The sequence below is a fragment of the Dendrobates tinctorius genome, unplaced genomic scaffold (genome assembly GCF_039654945.1).
Source record: "Dendrobates tinctorius isolate UK_male_01 unplaced genomic scaffold, ASM3965494v1 ptg000171l, whole genome shotgun sequence".
Classification (NCBI taxonomy): Eukaryota; Metazoa; Chordata; class Amphibia; order Anura; family Dendrobatidae; genus Dendrobates; species Dendrobates tinctorius.
This window is the reverse complement of record NW_027361838.1, coordinates 2321837-2344999: the sequence shown is the minus strand read 5'-3', so window position 1 is coordinate 2344999 and position 23163 is coordinate 2321837. Positions and strand designations below refer to the sequence as shown.

The following is a 23163-nucleotide window of genomic DNA, read 5'->3' as shown; positions in this document are numbered from 1 at the left end:
GTCTCACCACAGATGACCCCTTTACTATTGCAGGGAATAAGCCGTCCTGCATGGCAGCGGCAGCCATTCAAATAAATGACAGCAGTTGTAATAGAAGTCTCCATAAAAGGAGACCACCCTCCATACTGCACACAAGCCCTACATGAGAAATGCTTTCATGTTTCATTTACTGCAGAAACAAATGGAGTCATTACATAAGAGATGCTAAAACTGTGGAACTGAAGGCAACAAAATGAAATTGAACTTACAGCTTGTGATGTAAGGGTCCCTACAGGATCACATTCCCCATTCACATCTATAGTAAAAAACACAATAAACATTATTGAGCATCAACAATGTAGAGGAGGCCTGTGACTATGACCAGCTTAGAGGGGTTTTCCAGGTTTACTACATTGATGACCTATCATACAATAAGTCATCAATATCATATTTGTGGGGATCCAACAATCAGCTGTAATTAGCTCTGGTGGTGACGGATGCAAACACTGAACAGAGGGAAAGTTCACAGTACAGTCCCAGTTCCAGGGTACTGCAGCTCAACTCTTACAGGACTGAACAAAATCTGATCTGCAGAACCTGAGAACAGCCATTATATATAGTATGATGCTGTGCTCTTCAGTAACATTCACTGTCTACACCAGGCTTGGACTGGCCCAAGGGTGGGCAGGTAAATCCTCTGGTGGGCCCCAATGAATGAATATGCCATAAATCTTTCTACAGTACGTGGCTGAATATACCGTACTTGATTCACTATGTGAAGAAGAGGACAACAAAAATGATGGACCACTGAAGCACAGTGTAACCAGAAATGTATTATAGTATAAGTAACCTTTATTAAGGATGGGAAGGCAACAATGAGAATTACAAAAATACAGGTGCGTACAACCAGAATTTGTAAAAAAAACACTGCCACTTCTTACTGTGCAGTAAGTACAGCCACCACTCTCTTCCATTGATTTCGCACTGACACTTTACCTTGGGCACTTTTGGACTTTGTTACTAGCGATGTGTGCCATATTGATAATTAGATATTTCACATTACTGTATATATGGATTTATAAATTTCCTGGCATTGTACCATATTATGTAAAATTTGCTCCCTGTGATATACTGTTTCTTTATAAATTCCTGGTGTGCACCCCCTGTACTTTTGTAACTCTTAATGTTGCCTTCCTAATGTTGCCTTAACTCTATAACGGCGACCGCAAAAAAAAAAAAAAGCCGCGATTTTACATTTAATTTCTCTCTCCTCTGATGTGATCGCACATCAGAGGAGAGAGAGATAGGGTCCCCGATCCCCCCCCCCGGTATCTCTTCGTGGCCCTCCGTCCCCTCCCGGTGGTCCCACGTCCCGCCGGCATCCTCCGATGGGCGCCGCCATCTTGAAAATGGCGGGCGCATGCGCAGTGCGCCCGCCGGGAATCTGCCAGCTCCGGCTGGCAGATTCCATTCATTATTTTGATCACTATGATAAACGATCATAGTGATCAAAATAAAAAAATTAGTACATAACCCCCCGTTTATCACTCCCTTATATAGGCCAATATAATGAAATAAAGAAAATATTTTTTTTTTCAGTTTTCCATTAGGGTTAGGGTTAGGGTAGGGTTAGGGCTAGGGCTAGGGTTAGGGTTGGGCTAGGGTTAGGGTTGGGCTAGGGTTAGGGTTGGGTTAGGGTTGGGCTAGGGTTGGGCTAGGGTTAGGGTTGGGCTAGGGTTAGGGTTAGGCTAGGGTTAGGGCGAACTAGAATTAGGGTTAGAATTAGGATTAGGGTTGGGATTAGGGTTAGGGTTGGGATTAGGGTTAGGGGTGTGTTGGGGTTAGGGTTGCAGCAAGAATTGAGGGGTTTCCACTATTTGCCAACTTTGAGGGTCTAAAAATTGGGGTCTAAAAAATCACTTTTGTGGAAATAAAAAAAGACTTTATTTTCACGGCTCTGCGTTTATAAACTTTTGTGAAGCGCTTGGGGGTTCAAAGTGCTCACCACACATCTAGATAAGTTCCTTAGGGGGTCTAATTTCCAAAATGGGGTCACTTGTGGGGGATTTCTACTGTTTAGGCCCATCAGGGGCTCTGCAAGCGCAACATGATGCCCGCAGACCATTCCATCAAAGTCTGCATTCCAAAATGGCACTCCTTCCCTTCCGAGCTCTCCCATGCGCCCAAACAGTGGTTCCCCCCCACATATGGGGTATCGGCGTACTCAGGACAAATCGCATAACAACTGTGCGGGTATGATTTCTCCTGTTACCCTTGTAAAAATAAAAATTTGGGGGCAAAAAGATCATTTTTGTGGAAAAAAATAGATTTCTTATTTTCACGGCTCTACGTTATAAACTTCTGTGAAGCCCTTGGGGGTTCTAAGTGCTCACCACACATCTAGATAAGTTCCTTAATGGGTCTAGTTTCCAAAATGGGGTCACTTGTTGGAGGTTTCAACTGTTTAGGCACATTAAGGGCTCTCCGAACGCAACATGGCATCCGATCTCAATTCCAGCCAATTCTGCGTTGAAAAAGTCAAACGGCGCTCCATCCCTTGCGAGCTCTGCCGTGTGCTGAAAAAGTGGTTTACCCCCACATATAGGGTATCAGCATATTCAGGAGAAATTGTACAACAAATTTTGTGGTTGATTTTCTCTTTTAACACTTGTGAAAATAAAAAAAATTGGTTCTGAAGTAAATTTTTTGCAAAAAAAAGTTACCGTAAATGTTAATTTTTTCCTTCCACATTGCTTTAGTTCCTGTGAAGCACTTAAAGGGTTAATAAACTTCTTGAATGTGGTTTTGAGCACCTTGAGGGGTCTAGTGTTTAGAATGGTGCCACTTATAGGTATTTTCTGCCATGTACACCCCTCAAAATGACTTTAAATATGATGTGATCCCTAAAAAAAAATGGTTTTGTAAATTTTGTTGTAAAAATGAGAAATCGCTGGTCAACTTTTAACCCTTATAACTTCCTAACAAAAAAAAAATTTGCTTCCAAAATTGTGCTGATGTAAAGTAGACATGTGGGAAATGTTATTTATTAAGAAATTTGTGTGACACATCTCTCTGATTTGAGGGCATACAAATTTAAAGTTTTAAATTTGCAAAATTTTCAAAATTTTCACCATATTTCCGTTATTTTCATAAATAAACACAAGACTTATCGAAGAAATTTTACCACTAACATGAAGTACAATATGTCACGAAAAAACAATCTTAGAATCAGCGGGATCCATTAAAGCGTTCCAGAGTTATAACCTCATAAAGGGACAGTGGTCAGAATTGTAAAAATTGGCCTGGTCATTATGCTGCAAACTGGCTCTGTCGCTAAGGGGTTAATACATTTCTGAAAGCACTGGGATTCAATGGTTGGTACAATTTTTTGTCCTCTTCTTCTTATTGTCACTATACCGACTGTTCGTTTTTTTGCCCTTTTTTTCCTGTATATCATTTAGTGTGGAATTATTTTATATATACACATATATATACTGTATATATTTACTTATTACATTGACTTTTGTGCCCCACCTATATGCCATTTCCCTTGCTCCTCCATTGATTCACTATTTACAGACAGAGGCGGCGTCTCGTCACTTATTTAACAAACTACGGTACCTAGTTTATTATTATATACATTTGTAAATGTGGGCAGTGTAATATTTGCACGTAGCTGAAGAGTGGGCTTCCCCAGAGTTGATGTTAATGGTGGGTCCTTGACATCCCAGTCCACTGGTTTACACCGTCCGCCTCTGAAATTAAAAACAGCTGATTGGTGGAGTTGGGCGACAGGTGTCAGACCCCCACTAATCTGATATTGATGACCTGTCTTCAGGATAGATCATAAATACAGTAAGCCTAGTCAATGTCAACACCTTTAAACATTTGATCTTAATATTTCACTCTTAAAACTGTCATAATCAAGAATATTTGTCAACTACGTTTGTAAGTTTTGTTAGAAGGGCCACATTACAGGTTCATACCGTACAGATCGGCAGAGCATTCGGCACCCAACGAATACACCACCCATACAAATCGAAGATCCCTTACTGTACTTTAGTAGGCCTTTTATGTCACACACAAGCCTAGTGGAGATGTTCTTCCAATGGAATTCGCAAGAAACATTGTTGCATGATGTATTACCGAGACTATGCCATTAAGGGTGGTACATGAGAATGACAGATGGCAGCTGTGTCAAGTAATAGTTAAAGTCCCTTCACTCTGGTGATTGGTGGGGCACCGGTTACCAGGCCCTGCTGATCATTTACTAAAAAGTTATATGCCTTTGTGTCTATTTAAAATAAACAGGATCCCTTTAACCTGTATATCAGCTTTTGCCAAAATACATTTGGTACAAGACTATAAACTTCCTAAAACAATTATACCTATTCGCCTCAGCATTCATAACATGGGTCACACTAATGTCTATATACAAATGGAGATGGAGTCCAGCCAAATATTTCAGAGGAACTGAACTCGGCTGCTCGCTATAATAAAGGAGTCTTCCATGATGGTTTACTGCACGTCTGTAATAAAGCGGACTTGATTAACAATCTCTAGAGGACTGTGTGTTATAAAACTAGCAGCCAGCGCCGACCTCACAAAAGTCCTTTGTCTGTTAGTTGTTTCCCTTAGGACCGTACCTCACAAGTGTCACACACTTGACAATGCTTGGGAAAGAAGAAAATCCAATAGTTTGGTAGTAAGAGCACTGGATGTGAGCCCAGATGTCTGGAACAACACCGGAAATGTGCCAAGGAGCCAGTTTGGGAAGTAAGTTATAATGTCTATAAAGCAAATTACCCAGAACATGTCTTTTTTTAGGAATCTTAAAATGTTGGACAAAGACAAAAGATACATAATAGCTGAAAGTCTAGAACAGAAAGTATAACTTTCAGCATGCCCTGACAACCACAGACTATGGTCAAGAACCAATAAACTCTTGAGAATCTGTTACTTCTTCTGTTTCTCTCTAAGACAATCTTTCACATTTGTCTTTGTTATCATTCTGCCAAAAATTCTGCCAAGATCTGAGCACAATCTGATCATTATGATTCCATACGACTGTACAAAGAGGATGAGGAAGATCATTCTGCAGCAACAAAGTTTCTCGAGCTGTGAACCACCCCTAGTTGTTGGTATACTTAGCATTATCCTTTCTATGGTTGCAGAAATCCCTAGTTTAGCAATATAATTGACCCATGTTTTTCTTATTTTAACATTCTATTGGGTCCAGGAGGCAGGAAAGGAAAATTGATAGATATTTTTGATTTGAGCATGGATTTTTTGCTACATATGGTGAGACCCAGATAGCATCTTGATCATGGTGAGGCCCCAGTAGAAAAAGTTTGAGAAGCACTGATCTCCAACATTAACTGGAGGAAGACACTCAGGTGTCAGTCATTACTTTGATGACTGCCCAACATGGCACTGTTCTCACACTGTAAGGCCTGTCTGACAATAGATGACTATACGCAATAAAGATATCTATGGGTTCATTTATATGAACACAGTAGGGTAAGGGCACTTGTATGAGACCTTACAGAACGCCTTTGATTTCATGAGAAGCCAGACAGAAATATTTTATTATGTTGGACTGCTAATGATTCCGAAAGAGAAGAAAAGGGGGGAAAAATCATTAGAGTCTGTATGGGGTGGGTTAAGTATGGTTTCTAACAGGCAATTAGTGGTGAGCGCGTATACTCGTTGCTCAAGTTTTTCCGAGCATGCTCGGGTAGTCTCCGAGTATTTTGGCGTGCTCGGAGATTTAGTTTTCGTCGTCTCATCTGCATGATTTGCGACTGCTAGACAGCTTGAATACATGGGTGGAATGCCTGTTTGTTAGGGAATCCCCACATGTATTCAGCCTGTCTACAAGTCGCAAATCATGCACATGAGACGAGGAAAACTAAATCCCCGAGCACGCCAAAATACTCGGAGATCACCCGAGCAACGATGCTACTCGCCCATCATTACAGGCAATGCATCGCAGAAAAAAAGGATAAAAAACAGCTTTCTGCTAGTGAAGAAAAACTGTCTTTGTAGTACCACCTATTGGAAGTGGCTATCCTGCAGGTCAAGGTCTGACTCTTTAACAACTCTTGCAATATGACTAGGCATTATAGCCAGATGTCTACAGATAGGTCTCTAGTCATCTTGCAACTCATTAAAGGAAGCTACAATCTCTCCAATAGTTCTCCTTCCTGCAGGATAGCCTATTCGCACTGAAGTTCTACACTAAATCCAGCTTATCACTGAAATCTGCCAGCAACACAGGGGCAGAGGACTATTTTGGAGATGACCATTCACATGCCAAGGGCAGAGTATTGCTCAGATCATCGTAATCCCACATGTACACAGTTCAGGTATTAAGTATTTTGTTGTAACAGTGTCATACACAGGAATTGTTTATACACTCCCACTGCCACATGAACTGCACAATTTCTCTTTATATTACAGTCTAAATGGTCATAAAAGGTTACATCAAGAAATTGGGAAATTGTACAGTTCTCTCTTTTGAGCCGTGTTTAACTCTCATTGATATACAAAAGAACATACCGTGACAATATGGATAGTTATCTAATCCAGGCGAGCACCTGTCACACTTCTGCCCAGTTACCCCTGGTCGGCATTCACATTGACCAGTAATGGGGTCACATGCGCTCTGATAAGATCCTTGTGGAGAACACTGACAGCCTAAACAACACATAATGCAAAAATAATAAACTTCCGCAAAAATACACACTATACACAAAGAAAAAAACTGCATTCTATAAAAACTATAATCCCACACCCCAAAAGTAGAAAGTAATTGATGACTTCACAAAAAATAATTTTTCAGAACAATCACCTATCTGTAGATTTTATTGGCAATGATAATAGGAAACATATTTGTTAGGCGTCGGATTACTGTAGCTACACAACAGGAGTCCAGAGCCTCACATACTGCTTTGCAGCAAGTCACTCCTGAGGCTAAGTCCCGCTGCCGCTCCACTGAGCATGCTCATGAGACGATCTCCCATTGGAGCTCGGGAGTCACGTGCTCAGGTCCTTCCCCTGATCTGGTTGGTCCATCTCAGAGATCTGGAAGGTCCCGGCAGCGCATGGCTATAAAAGGACCGCATGGTGTGAATAGTGACGGATGTATGATTCTGGTGACTGACTCATTTGAAACCCCTTCCCTCTGATATTACGCATATGGATAGGGAATTAGTTCAGTAGTCAGCGCCAGTCAGCGGCAAGCCTTAGGCCACTGTGCACACCGTGCCTCTACACTAGCGTCCGATTGTGCTACTCCACATGGCACTATCGTCTCGCGGCAGTGTCCTACGCCGCGCTGCAATTGCAGCTCTCTTTGGCGTCCACAGTAGCGACGCCGCACACACGGTAGGTCTAGACGGACGCAGTTCCTCCTGCCTTGGGTCCTGCACCTGTGACCTGATACCGTGTGTGCATTTATCTGAGACCTGTGACGCTAACAGGCTCAGCCTTTTTGTGTTTACCCCTACTGGCATCTCAGTGATTAAACAGTAATTGCTCTGCGCACCTGGGTGACGTTTAACCCCGTGCGCATTATACCGCCATATAGCACGTCTGCCATTACTCAGCAGCAGCTTCACCTTCTGCACAGTGGACCCCGAGCGGCGAACGCACTTTATTATTTATTTTATTTAGTGTGTTCCGCCGTTCCGAACAATATTAAAGGAAACAAATACAATGTTTTGTCTGTATGCTAATCTGCACTGCTGGTCTGTTATAGCACTTATCACATGATGTTGTATGGCTAGGACTCCTATCAGAACCTCATAATGCCGCCGTGATACACTTACCTATACAGATAGGATAGTTGTAAAAATTTGGTGCACACTGATTACACGTCTGTCCTGCGTAGTTAGGATGGCAAAGACACTCTCCATTTGGTCCACACGAAGGGTCTAAGGCACCAATCGTGCCGCAGTCACATTCTAGTGTTAAAAGAAAAATGTAAATTAAATAAAACAGTGTTGAATTGGTCAAAGTCTGAAAAGTTAAGTTTGTCATTCAGTCAAACGTATATCATGGCCCGACAAGATGTTATGTGTGATTTTACACACAATTGTGGTGAAAGGTTTTAGGCTGACGCAAATTTTGGTTTTCACAAAGCTTACTGCTTCAGTTTCTATAGAGGCAATTCCCATTAAAGTGTTTAGCCACTCCGTTTTATTTATTACTTAATTGCTTATCCTTAGGCCACCAATATCTGATCGGTGGGAGTGTGAGACCCGGCACTCACAACACTCGACTGTTAATGGCATCTGACAATTTTTGGAAGCTGCGGGAACACTGCAGCTCCATCATTTCTACAGTGACCGTCACTGGTTACTACAAATGAATAGGGGATGGATAATTCAATATGAGGTGGATTGTAGCACCAAGCCATGGCCTCTATAGATATGAAGGAGTTGCTGTGTTATGGCAGCATTCAAGAACTTCCAGACAGTAGTATGAGCTGACTGGTGGGGGTGCTGGGTGTCGCACCCACACAATTAGGTAGAGATGGTCTATTCTAATGATAAAATATCAATTAAAAAAAGTAGTGGCCAAACCCTTTAACTCTAGATTGTTATGAAAATTAATCATATGAATTGCAAAAAATTGCTAAGTCATCCTTTGTCATGTAAATTAACATTTTTGTGATTAGTTATTATGGAGCCATTTATTCTATGGTTATACATGTGAAAATGGGTATACATAAGAAACATAATAAAAAACAAGTACAGTAATCATGAACAATACAAGTCAGTGACTGGTACAGGAGGAGAGAGGACCCTGCCCGTGAGGGTTCACAAACTACAAGGGATGGGTGAGGATAGAGTAGGTGAGGCTAGAGCTGGTCCTGCAGTGGCTTGGTCGATCGGTGGTTACTGCAGGTTGTAGGCTTGTTGGAAGAGGTAGATCTTCAGGTTCTTTTTGAAGGTTTTGATGGTAGGTGAGAGTCTGATATGTTGGGGTAGAGAGTTCCAAAGTAAGGGTGATGCACAGAAGAAAGCTTGTATGCGATTGTGGGAAGAGGAGATAAGAGGGGAGTAGAGAAGGAGATCTTGTGAGGATCGGAGGTTGCGTGCAGGAAAGTACCGGGAGACTAGGTCACAGATGTATCGAAGAGACAGGTTGTGGATGGCTTTGTATGTCATGGTTAGGGTTTTGAACTGGAGTCTCTGAGTAATGGGGAGCCAGTGAAGGGATTGACAGAGTGGAGAGGCCAGGGGACAGGTGGATTATGAATAAATATTAAGTTAACATATAGGTCCAAGTGGCTAAATAAATAATCATGTACGCATATCACAGCAAATACTGTATATCACACTACATATGAATAAATAAGGAGAAATTTCCAAGCATGGCCACCCAAAAAACTGTATAGTGAGCGCTACCATGAGACCAATGTCAGGCCAAGAGTAAAGCATCCTAATGCTCCTTACATTTGGTAGCGGTTGCATCTGATATTGCGGCTCGTGGCTTTTTATTTCAGTTGCAAATACTGTATATATGGTTGAAACTCACATAGTATAGCCATAAAGACACTAACCTTTACAGTTTGGAAAGGAATGGTAGCCTGGTCGGCACTGGTCACATTGTGCCCCCTCGATTCTCAGCTTGCACAGGCACTTTCCTGTAGGGCTGCATACCTCAGGGAGCACACCAGCAGGATTGCAAGCACACCCTAAACAATCAAAGGAAATGACCTTTATACATTGAAAAAATATCATTTTTATTTTATGACACTGGCAGGAAATTAGTTACAATGTCAACAGTAAAGGAATTCAGCTCTAAACTATGCCCATTCTACTACAAAATAAATCCATCATTATGAAGCTGGAAGAGAAGACAGGAAAACATGGCAGTCATATAACACATTACACTCTCTACCCTTACTGACGTCTGCAGTGTTAGGCTTTGTAAGCTCTCTGCATACTACATTTATCATATACCGAATATAGACAGAATAGCTATATATCCATAACATTGAAATATTTTTTAGTTAATTTGAACTTTTTCAAATATTTTATCTCACTTCTTCTAGTAAAAAACTGAATCAATTTACTTTAGGCGGAAAATGAATGTTCCAAAGAAATCCGTGTGCGGACTCACGCCCCAAAATAGGTCACAGTACAGTAATATAAAATAGGAAGTTTTTTGACCTTCAGACAATCTGACAGTAGATGAGAATTCCACTGTATCTGTGATTGCAAGAAACTCCCGTAAGACACACATTGGATCCTGTCATAAATCACATTTTATCAGAGCGTGAAAGTCAACCTTTTGTACTGTGATGATGATTGTGTTAAGGCAGAGTCTGGCAATGAAAGGTTTCAGCAGGATGAACTTGCTGCTATCGATCTGCACAATGAATGTGTTGTTTCTAGATGGGAATCATCTTTTAAAATGGCATTGTAAGAAGAAGGACCCGACTGCGGGTGCCTGTTCTGTGCCGGGTCCGGAACTGTCGGGGCTGTCTTCTCTGCTGTCCGGGGGAAAGCTAATGAGACCAGACAAATCTATACATCCGGGAGTAGGTGGTGTGGCTAAGCGGTTGTAGCCACAGCGCGCGCATTAGTACATAGTTTCAGGGGGAAGAGAGTGCGTGGCAGGCAGAAGTGAGTGCTCTGGTCTCCGAGCCCTGTCAGAGAGCAGATCCGTGCCTGCAGATCACCACAGCGACAAGCAGTTTCCGCCAGAAGAGACGTGCAGGACGCCCGTTGGTCATCCTGAAGCAAGGTGCCAAACGCTCCAGGCTCATGAGTACCTCGCCCGCATCACCTCAGAGAGACTCAGTGTGGGACCGTAAGCTGTGCCCTGATTCCCCCGCTTACGTCCACCGGTCTATCTTGAACCCGGAAAGTGTTGAGACCTATACCCTCTTGGTTGCATTAGTAAATGGACTAAATGCTCAGCGGGAGGTATCGGAAGCCAACTGCTGCCACCAGAAGACGGATCCTCATTACCCATAGGACTTCATCGGATCAGCATCGCGCCCGCCGTTGTGGGCGCCATCATCGGTTCAGCAACATCCATGACCCAAGAACTGACCTACACGATAAGTCAACCAAGAGAACTTCTGTTGTTATAGTTACTGCTATTTGCCCCCATCATATACCTCACGTTTAACCACCTGTTCCCTCCTTAAATTTGCTTTATCTCCCTGCGTGGAGTATTCCCGTTAATTAAATCCTTTAACCCTTGCTCTGCCCCTGCTGCCTCACTGCATCTCGCAACCTGCTCACAGCATTACCTGGACCCGAACACTATGGCTCACGTTATACTAATGAATGTAGTCGGAGCCACTTCAGCCATTAGATGAGATGTGTTAGGCGTCAGGTTTCTTCATCTGCTCTGCAGGAATCCAGACCCTTACATTCTGCGGTCTCTTGCTGTTTATCTACCGCAGAGGAGATTGCCTTGCAGCAAATCTCTCCAGGGGCTAAGTCCCTCTGTCCTCCTACTGAGCATGCTCATGAGACGATTTCCCATTGGAGATCGGGAGTCATGTGCTCAGGTCCTGCTCCAGATCTCTTTGGTCCATCTCGGAGATCTGGAAGCTTCCGGAAGGTCCTGGCTGCTATAAAAAGCATGCATGGCCGTTCCGCCATGAGCTAGTATAGCTTCTAGTTGCTACTGCGTGAATGATGATGGATGTATGATTCTGGTGAATGACTCATTTGAAACCCCTTCCCTCTAATATTACGTATGTGGACAGGGACTAAACTTGGAGTCAGCGCCAGCGCGCCACTACTACATCATCCACAGTTGTAGCGTCTGACATTGCGCTTGTGTACTAGCTTTGTCGTCTAGCGGCAGTGTCCTACGCCGCGCTGCAGCCCTCCTTGGCATTCGCAGTTGCGACGTCGCACGCACGGTAGGTCTAGACGGACGCAGTTCTGCTGTCTTTGGCTCTGCTTGTGTGACCAGATACCGTGTGTGCATTTACTCTGAGTACTGTGATTCCAACAGGCTCAACCCTATTGTATTTGTCTTTGTTGGCACCTCTGTGACTTAACAGAGATTTCTCTGCGCACCTGGGTGATGTTTAACCCACGTGCTCATTTCCACCATATTGCTTGCCTGCCACCACTTAGCAGCAGTCATATCATCTACTGCACAGTGGACCCTGAGCGGCGAACGCACTTTATTATTTTTATTTAGTGCATTCCGCCGTTCCTAACAAGATGAGCATCTCGCCTCAGACAGTGGTTTAGTTTACTCACGTATATAGCGCCATTAATTCCACAGCGCTTTACAGACATTATCGTATGAGGTTACTCTCAGGGGGCAGCATTTTGCAGAGCTAGTCTGGGTGTGAGCACATCAGCCTGCAACACTTAACGGTATCGGCATCCTCGAGAGCTGTGGCAGAGTGGAGAGCCATCACCTGCCTAAACCGCCACTTTCTCCAGCATGATTCTTCCAGCCTGAGGCCTTATGAAGGCTGACGTTACACAGAAGATGTCAGATGGAGAAATTATATCTCTACATCAAACCCCCTATGAGACAAGATAGAATAGGAGACAGTGGTTTTGGAGAATGAGGAACAGAATTAGGTGAGTATACATTTTTTGTTCTTACTACTATGCAGCTGGCTGTGGTGACATCAAATAGGGTTTGTATTGTGAGGCCATAATACTGTGAATATGGGGCTGAAGACATCATACTGTATACTGGTAGCTATGGGTGACATTACACTGCATATAGGATGCTTTGGATGCCATTATACTGTATATAGGAAGCTGTGGGTCATCATACTCTTATATAAGGTGGCGATGGTGCCATAATACTGTATATAACAAGCTGTGTAGGCCATCATCTAATATACAGTCATATGTTAAAGTTTGGGCACCCTTATTAACCCCTTCACCCCCAAGGGTGGTTTGCACGTTCATGACCGGGCCAATTTTTACAATTCTGACCACTGTACCTTTATGAGGTCATAACTCTCGAACGCTTCCATGGATCCCGGTGATTCTGACATTGTTTTCTCGTGACATATTGTACTTCATGTTAGTGGTAAAATTTCATTCAAATAACTTGCGTTTATTTGTGAGAAAAACGGAAATTTGGCGAAAATTTTGAAAATTTCGCAATTTTCCAACTTTGAATTTTTATGCCCTTAAATCACAGAGATAAGGCACACAAAAAACTTGATAACTAACATTTCCCACATGTTTACTTTACATCAGCACAATTTTGGAACCAAAATTTTTTTTTGTTAGGAAGTTATAAGGGTTAAAAGTTGACCAGCGATTTCTCATTTTTACAACACCATTTTATTTTTAGGACCACATCACATTTGAAGCCACTTTGAGGGGTCTATATGATAGAAAATACACAAAAGTGACACCATTCTAAAAACTGCACCCCTTAAGGTGCTCAAAACCACATTCAAGAAGTTTATTAACCCTTTAGGTGCGTCACAGGAATTTTTTTGAATATTTAAAAAAAAATGAACATTAACTTTTTTTCATAAAAAAAATACTTCAGGTTCAATTTTTTTTATTTTACCAAGGGTAACAGGAGAAATTGAACTGCAAAAGTTATTGTGCAATTTGTCCTGAGTACGCAGATACCTGATATGTGGGGGGGAACGACTGTTTCGGCGCATTGCAGAGCTCAGAATGGAAGGAGCGCCGTTTGACTTTTTCAATGCAAAATTGGCTGGAATTCAGATTGGACGCCATGTCACGTTTGGAGAGTCCCTGATGTACCTAAACAGTGGAAACCCCCTACAAGTGACCCAATTTTGGAAACTAGACCCCCCAAGGAACTTATCTAGATATGTGGTGAGAACTTTGAACCCACAAGGGCTTTACAGAAGTTTATAACGTACAGCGGTACAATTAAAAAATCATATTTTTTCCACAAAAATGATCTTTTCACCCCAATTTTTATTTTCCCAAGGGTAACAGGACCCTAAAAGTTATTGTGCAATTTGTCCTGAGTACGCTGATACCCCACATGTGGGGGTAAACCACTATTTGGGCGCATGGCAGAGCTCGGAAGGGAAGCAGCGCCATTTGACGTTTTTGGCTAGAATTGAGATAAGACACCATGTCGCGTTTGGAAAACCCCTGATGTACCAAAACAGTGGAAACCCCCCACAAATGACACCATTTTGGAAACTAGACCCCCTAAGGAACTTATCTAGATGTGTGGTGAGAACTTTGAACCCCCATGGGCTTCACAGAAGTTTATAACATAAAGCCATACAATTAAAAAATCATATTTTTTAAACAAAAATGATCTTTTCACCCTCAATTCTTATTTTTCCAAGGGTAACAGGACCCTAAAAGTTATTGTGCAATTTGTCCTGAGTACGCTGATACCCCACATGTGGGGGTAAACCACTATTTGGGCGCATGGCAGAGCTCGGAAGGGAAGCAGCGCCATTTGACGTTTTTGGCTGGAATTGAGATCGGACACCATGTCGCGTTTGGAAAACCCCTGATGTACCAAAACAGTGGAAACCCCCCACAAATGACACCATTTAGGAAACTAGACACCCTAAGGAACTTATCTAGATGTGTGGTGAGAACTTTGAACCCCCATGGGCTTCACAGAAGTTTATAACATAAAGCCATACAATTAAAAAATCATATTTTTTCCACAAAAATGATCTTTTCACCCTCAATTCTTATTTTTCCAAGGGTAACAGGACCCTAAAAGTTATTGTGCAATTTGTCCTGAGTACGCTGATACCCCACATGTGGGGGTAAACCACTATTTGGGGGCATGGCAGAGCTCGGAAGGGAAGCAGCGCCATTTGACGTTTTTGGCTGGAATTGAGATCGGACACCATGTCGCGTTTGGAAAACTCCTGATGTACCAAAACAGTGGAACCCCCCACAAATGACACCATTTTGGAAACTAGACCCCCTAAGGAACTTATCTAGATGTGTGGTGAGCACTTTGACCCCCCCAGTGCTTCACAGAAGTTTACAACGCCCGGGCGTGAAAATAAAAAATTCGTATTCTTTCCACAAACATGATCTTTTAGTCACCATTTTTTTATTTTCCCAAGGGTACCAGGAGAAATTGGACCCCAAAAGTTGTTGTCCAATTTGTCCTGAGTATGCTGATACCCCATATGTGGGAGAAAACTACTGTATGGGCACACGTCGGGGCTCGGAAGGGAAGTAGTGACGTTTTGGAATGCAGACTTTGATGGAATGGTCTGCGGGTGTGATATTGCCTTTGGAGAGCCCCTAATGTACCTAAACAGTGGAAACCCCCCACAAATGACACCATTTTGTAAACTAGACCCCCCAAGGAACTTATCTAGATGTGTGGTGAGCACTTTGACCCCCCCAGTGCTTCACAGAAGTTTACAACGCCCGGGCGTGAAAATAAAAAATTCGTATTTTTTCCACAAACATGATCTTTTAGTCACCATTTTTTTATTTTCCCAAGGGTACCAGGAGAAATTGGACCCCAAAAGTTGTTTTCCAATTTGTCCTGAGTACGCTGCTACCCCATATGTGGGAGAAAACTACTGTATGGGCACACGTCAGGGCTCGGAAGGGAAGTAGTGACGTTTTGGAATGCAGACTTTGATGGAATGGTCTGCGGGTGTCATGTTGCCTTTGGAGAGCCCCTAATGTACCTAAACAGTGGAAACCCCCCACAAATGACACCATTTTGTAAACTAGACCCCCCAAGGAACTTATCTAGATGTGTGGTGAGCACTTTGACCCCCCCAGTGCTTCACAGAAGTTTACAACGCCCGGGCGTGAAAATAAAAAATTCGTATTTTTTCCACAAACATGATCTTTTAGTCACCATTTTTTTTATTTTCCCAAGGGTACCAGGAGAAATTGGACCCCAAAAGTTGTTTTCCAATTTGTCCTGAGTACGCTGCTACCCCATATGTGGGAGAAAACTACTGTATGGGCACACGTCAGGGCTCGGAAGGGAAGTAGTGACGTTTTGGAATGCAGACTTTGATGGAATGGTCTGCGGGTGTCATGTTGCCTTTGGAGAGCCCCTAATGTACCTAAACAGTGGAAACCCCCCACAAATGACACCATTTTGTAAACTAGACCCCCCAAGGAACTTATCTAGATGTGTGGTGAGCACTTTGACCCCCCCAGTGCTTCACAGAAGTTTACAACGCCCGGGCGTGAAAATAAAAAATTCGTATTTTTTCCACAAACATGATCTTTTAGTCACCATTTTTTTTATTTTCCCAAGGGTACCAGGAGAAATTGGACCCCAAAAGTTGTTGTCCAATTTGTCCTGAGTACGCTGACACCCCATATGTGGGAGAAAACTACTGTATGGACACACGTCGGGGCTCGGAAGGGAAGCAGTGACGTTTTGGAACGCAGACTTTGATGGAATGGTCTGCGGTTGTCATGTGCGTTTGGAGAGCCCCTGATGTACCTAAACTATTGAAACTCCCCACAAGTGACCCCATTTTGGACACTAGACCCCCCACGGAACTTATCTAGATGTGTGGTGAGCACTTTGAACCCCCAAGTGCTTCACAGAAGTTTATAACACTCGGACGTGAAAATAAAAAAATCATTTTTTTTCCACAAAAATGATATTTTTGCCCCCAATTTTTTATTTTCCTAAGGGTAACAGGAGAAATTGGACCCCAAAAATTGTTTTGCAATTTGTCCTGAGTAGGCTGATACCCTACATGAGGGGGTAAAACACTGTTTGGGCGCATAGCAGAGCTTGGAAGGGAAGGAGCACCATTTGACTTTTTCAACTCAGAATTGGCTGGAATTGAGATCAGACGCCATGTTGCATTTGGAGAGCCCCTGATGTGCCCAAACAGTGGAAACCCCCAATTCTAACTCCAACCCGAACCCCAACACGCCCCTAACCCTAGCCCTAACCCTAGCCCTAACCCTAGCCCTAACCCTAGCCCTAACCCTAGCCCTAACCCTAACCCTAACCTAACCCTACCCCAACACACCCCTAGCCCTAACCCTAGCCCTAACCCTAATGGAAAAATGGAAATAAATACATTTTTTTTATTTTATTATTTTTCCCTAACTAAAGGGGTGATAACGGGGGGTTTGATTTACTATTTATGGCGGTTTTTATGTTTGGCGGCTGTCGCACGCTAAAAGACGCTTTTTATTGTAAAAATAGTTTTTGCATCACCACATATTGAGAGCTATAATTTTTCCGTATTTTGACCCACCGAGTCATGTGAGGTCTTATTTTTTGCGGGACGAGTTGACGTTTTTATTGGTACCATTTTCGGGCACGTGAAATTTTTTGATCGCTTTTTATTCCGATTTTTGGGACGCAGAATGAACAAAAACCAGCGTTTCATGAATTTCTTTTGGGGGGGGTGCGTTTACACCGTTCCGCGTGCGGTAAAATTGATAAAGCGCTTTTATTCTTCGGGTCAGTACGGTTACAGCGATACCTCATTTAGGTCGTTTTTTTATGTTTTTGTCGGTTTTATGCAATGAAAACTATTTTATATAAAAAATAATTATTTTTGCATCGCTTTATTCTGCGAGTTATAACTTTTTTATTTTTTTGCTGATGATGCTGTGTGGCGGCTTGTTTTTTGCGGGACAAGATGACGTTTTCAGCGGTACCATGCATATTTATATGCGTCTTTTTGATCTCGCGTTATTGCACTTTTTGTTTGGCGGTATGATAATAAATCATTATTTTTTGCTTCGTTTTTTATTTTTATTTTTTAAGGGGTTCGCTAAAGGGGTTAACTAATGGGACAGTTTTATAGGGCAGGTCGTTACGGACGCGGCGATACCTAATATGTGTACATTTATTGTTTTTTTTTTTTATTATTTTAAAAAAATGAATTTATTGGGGAATATTTTTTTTTTTTTTTACTAATTTATTTGGCGATTTTTTTTAATTTATTTTTACACTTTTTTTTAAATTTTTTTTTACTTTATTACATAGTCCCAGGTGGGACATCACTGTCCTGTGACAGATCGCTGATCTGTCACATCACAGATCACTGTGACAGATCAGCAATCTGTCACAGGCAGTGCACAAGGCTTCCTCATGCCTGCGCTTTGCAGGCACTGAGGAAGCCAGCTTCCCCAGGCCCCCGAAGGCCCCCGTCGCCATCTTGGATTCGGGGGCCTGGAGGATAGGAGTCCCCCGCAGCAGCGCTGCACATTGCGCTGCCGTGGGGGGCTCAGGGAAGCACGGAGGGAGCCCCCTCCCTGCCGATGCTTCCCTTTAACTCCCGGTACACCGCGATCGCGTTTGATCGCGGTGTGCAAGGGGTTAATGTGTCGGGGGCGGTCCGTGACCGCCCCTGACACATTGTGCCGGGTGTCAGCTGTGATAATCAGCTGACACCCGGCCGCGATCAGCGGCGCTCACCACGTGGGCGCCGCTGATCGCGGTAGACGTACTATCCCGTCCCCGGTCATACGGGCCCGGGTACCGTGGACGGGATAGTACGTCTCATGTCAGGAAGGGGTTAATGTTAACCTTTCTTTATAACAATTTTGGTTTTTGCAACAGCTATTTCAGTTTCATATATCTAATAACTGATGGACTCAGTTATATTTCTGGATTCAAATGAGGTTTATTGTACTAACAGAAAATGTGCAATCTGCATTTAAACAAAATTTGACCGGTGCAAAAGTATGGGCACCCTTATCATTTTCTTGATTTGAACACTCCTAACTACTTTATACTGACTTCCTGAAGCACTAAATTGGTTTTGTAACCTCATTGAGCTTTGAACTTCATAGCCAGGTGTATCAAATCATGAGAAAAGGTATTTAAGGTGGCCACTTGCAAGTAGTTCTCCTATTTGATTCTCCTATGAAGAGTGGCATCATGGGCTCCTCAAAACAACTCTCAAATGATCTGAAAACAAAGAATATTCAACATAGCTTTTCAGGGGAAGGATACAAAAAGTTGTCTCAGAGATTTAACCTGTCAGTTTCCACTGTGAGAAACATAGTAAGGAAATGGAAGAACACAGGTACAATTCTTGTTAAGCCCAGAAGTGGCAGGCCAAGAAAAATATCAGAAAGGCAGAGAAGAAGAATGGTGAGAACAGTGAAGGACAATCCACAGACCACCTCCAAAGACCTGCAGCATCATCTTGCTGCAGATGGTGTCACTGTGCATCGGTCAACAATACAGCGCACTTTGCACAAGGCGAAGCTGTATGGGAGAGTGATGCGAAAGAAACCGTTTCTGCAAGCACGCCACAAACAGAGTCGCCTGAGGTATGCAAAAGCACATTTGCACAAGCCAGTTACATTTTGGAAGAAGGTCCTGTGGACTGATGAAACAAAGATTGTGTTGTTTGGTCATACAAAAAGGCGTTATGCATGGAGGCTAAAAAAAAACACAGCATTCCAAGAAAAACACTTGCTACCCATAGTAAAATTTGGTGGAGGTTCCATCATGCTTTGGGGCTGTGTGGCCAATGCCGGCATCGGGAATCTTGTTAAAGTTGAGGGTCGCATGGATTCAACTCAGTATCAGCAGATTCTTGACAATAATGTGCAAGAATCAGTGACGAAGTTGAAGTTACGCAGGGGATGTATATTTCAGCAAGACAATGATCCAAAACACCGCTCCAAATCTACTCAGGCATTCATGCAGAGGAACAATTACAATGTTCTGGAATGGCCATTCCAGTCCCCAGACCTGAATATCATTGAACATCTGTGGGATGATTTGAAGCGGGCTTTCCATGTTCGGCGACCATCAAACTTAACTGAACTGGAATTGTTTTGCAAACAGGAATGGTCACAAATACCTTCATCCAGGAACTCATTAATAGCTACAGGAAGCGACTAGAGGCTGTTATTTTTGCAAAAGGAGGATCTAGGAAATATTAATGTAACTTTTATGTTGAGGTGCCCATACTTTTGCACCGGTCAAATTTTGTTAAAATGCAGATCGCACATTTTCTGTTAGTACAATAAACCTCATTTGAATCCAGAAATATAACTGAGTCCATCAGTTATTAGATATATGAAACTGAAATAGCTGTTGCAAAAACCAAAATTGTTATAAAGAAAAAAGGTTAACATTAATAGGGGTGTCCAAACTTTAACATATGACTGTATAAAGCTCAATGTGGGTATGTATGTCCGGGATTGGCATCCGCACCGTCGCAGCTACAGCCACAAAATTTGGCACAGTCACACGTCTGGACCCCGAGAGTGTCATAGGCTATGTTGTGAGGCAAAATTTTAACCCTGCGCATTCAAATTCACCAAACACTTTTGCGCCTATCTACATAATGGGGAAAAAGTGTATGTATTGGCATCTGCATCGTCGTAGCTACAGCCACAAAATTTTGCAAAGTCACACATATGGACCCCGAGAGCGTCATAGGCTATGTTGTGAGGCAAAATTTTAATCCCGCACGTTGCAATTCAAACAATTTTGCCCCTATCTACATAATGGGCAGCTGCCAGATGTGAACAAGGGGGACTTAAAGAATGAGAGCGATGGCGCCAAACAGTATATACTGTACAGTTGCTAAGGTGGGGCCCTGACATGGGATATTCACCACACACGGGGATATGAACACACACACAAAATGCGCCACACACTACCACGTGCTTCAACACATATACCACCCTCAGCACACAATTCACCACACATACACCAACCTGTCCACATAAAAGTCGACACACAAAAGTCGCCACTCAAAACTCGCCACACTGTCCCAGAGCTGTTTAAAAGATGAAAAATGAGCTGTGATTGGTTGCTATCAGCAACAGTTTTCTTTGTAGACAGTTGTGGTAACTGAGGCCTATTATTCTTATCATTTCTATGGTGTTATCGTCCTTCTGTAAAGCTGGAAATAACACAATTTATTACTGTGCCAACACAGACCACCTTCTGACACAGACTGCAGGGTGACCCCAGTATCAAACAAAATAGGATTAGATACACAGCTCAGCAGTCAGTATCACACAGGAGAGGATTAGATACACAGATCAGCAGTCAGTATCACACAGGATAGGATTAGATACATGGCTCAGCAGACAGTATCACACAGAATAGGATTAGATACACGGCTGAGCAGTCAGCGTCAATGCTCAGGGACAGTCCTTGAAAGTAGTAGGGATCGATTTAAGTAGTAGGGATCGATTTGCAATCTCCATGCTTTTCTCATGGTTAGCTTTACGTGATCTGTTCAAGAGTTGGAACTGCCAAAAATCTGTTCATCTTTGCACCGAAAGGAAAAACCAAACATGTTGTTTATCAAAAGGCTCTTGAGTGAGTTGAAAATAAAATACTATCTATACTCGGGTAATCGTTTAGTTAATTTGTGTTACAAATCTGTAGTGTTAAATATATGATGTGAAATATTTTTATATGCAACATAATCATTATAACTTGTTATAACTAACCACAGTTGGTTACTATGCCTGGGCAACGCCGGGTTCTTCAGCTAGTACTGTATATAAGTGGGCTGTGTGGCAATAATACTGTCCATAGGAACTGTTGGGGACATCAAACTGAATGTAGGGGATTGTGAGCCTATTCTGTGCATATGGAGCTGTGGATGCCATATTGTACATAGGAGGCCAACATACTGTACGTAGGGCGCTGTGCGGGATATCATACGGTTTATGGGTTGGATGTGGGACTATCATACTGTGTATATTTGTAGTATTACGAGTTCAATATTATGTACAGTGTGTCCGTAAAATCATGGTGCACTTTTGACCAGTCACTGGAAAGCAACAAAAGACGATAGAACTGTGAAATCTGCTCCAAATAAAAGAATAACTCTCCCAGTTTCATACCTATTCAGTGAGTGCGATGTGGGCTCCATTTGTTGCCCTACACACATCCAAACGATAGTGAAGTTCTTGCCACACACGGGTAAGGACGTCCGGTGTAAGAGAGTGAACAATGTCTTTGATTCTCTGTTTTAAGTGATTAATGTCGTTGATACATTCAATGCACATGCTGCCACATCATCCTACAGAAAATGGGAGGGTTTTCCTTTTATTGGTGATTGACTCAGATCACATCACCCATCTATCCTCTCCATGCTCACTCCCCCTTCTCGTAGTGATGCTCCTGACCACAATGCAGGAGAAGCTACTATGGATAACACAGTATAGAGAACCCACTGGACTCATTCTGTTAATGGTTGTAATATGATGATAAGTTGTAGACTTACTTTGACAGAATGGATAATGGAAGTATCCAGGAGCACACATATCACAAGCTGTCCCCCGGAATCCTACACGGCAGGGACACTGTCCTGTCACTGGGTCACAATTATTGCTCAGTGCTCCAGCTCCTGTACAACTGCAACCTGTCAGCAAGAACAACATGTATGATTGCTAGTCACAGATAGCACAGGGATTTTTTTTTTAGGTTAGTCTTATTATTTTTCAAAATTGCAAAAGATCCTGTCCGTACTCAGATATCTTCTTTCTAATGTCAAAATAGATTTGGGCTTTAGGATTCTTTGCTTCACCCCTAACTGATATTTTACATTTGCTTGTATACAGTGTCTGAATAACCCCCTTCAGAGAAAGGAGTCCCTCCTCTTGTGATCCCCATTCACATTAGACAGAGGCAAGAGAGAATTACGCAAATAGTAGTTCCCACTATTCTAGACTCAGATTGGCCATGTTTTTATTTCACTCTACGCTGTGCACAATTATTAGTGAAGTGAGTACTTTCACCATATCATCATTTTATGCAGATTTCCAACTCCAATTGGTATAAAGTTGAATGCTGATTGGATGAGTAAACCAGAAAGAACAAAAAACTTTTAAAAATTAACTTTTAATTAATACAATTAAGAGTGTCTTGTAAAAAAAAAAAGCTTAAAAAACACCTTCTATGCTCTTTTTAGGGGGGTGCAGAGAAGGAGATATTCTGAGTAGATGTCCTCAAATGATCCCAGTAGGTCCCTTTTAATCTGTTAGATCCTACCTGACTGCTGAGGTTGGCACCCTAAAATTCGATATGAAACCCCCGCTCAACGTCAGCAGTCCCTCAGAGTCCCTGCATGCTCCCAAAATATTTAACCACATACACGCAACATAAATCTTACTGTCATGGTTTGTTTGGAAGTTGTTGGCTGATGTGTCAGGGGTTAATGCTGTAGGCCTCTCTCTGGCTATGGGAGGGCTTTAAATAGCCTAAGTTGGGCTCTGTTCCTTGTCAGTTATACTTCTGCCCTCGGCTGAG

General features: G+C 42.6%; 1 protein-coding gene across 1 annotated transcript in view; it reads right to left on the bottom strand.

The window, feature by feature from the left end:
* LAMA3 (laminin subunit alpha 3) overlaps window positions 1-23163 on the bottom strand; it is a 297581-nt gene that overhangs the window by 177776 nt on the left and 96642 nt on the right. Inside the window, exons 12-16 of the mRNA XM_073550824.1 lie at window positions 22139-22276; window positions 9551-9685; window positions 7812-7946; window positions 6541-6678; window positions 249-295 (exon numbers count right to left, since the gene is read on the bottom strand). Of these exons, the coding sequence (XP_073406925.1) occupies window positions 249-295; window positions 6541-6678; window positions 7812-7946; window positions 9551-9685; window positions 22139-22276 (593 nt within the window). The remainder of the gene's footprint in view (window positions 1-248; window positions 296-6540; window positions 6679-7811; window positions 7947-9550; window positions 9686-22138; window positions 22277-23163) is intronic.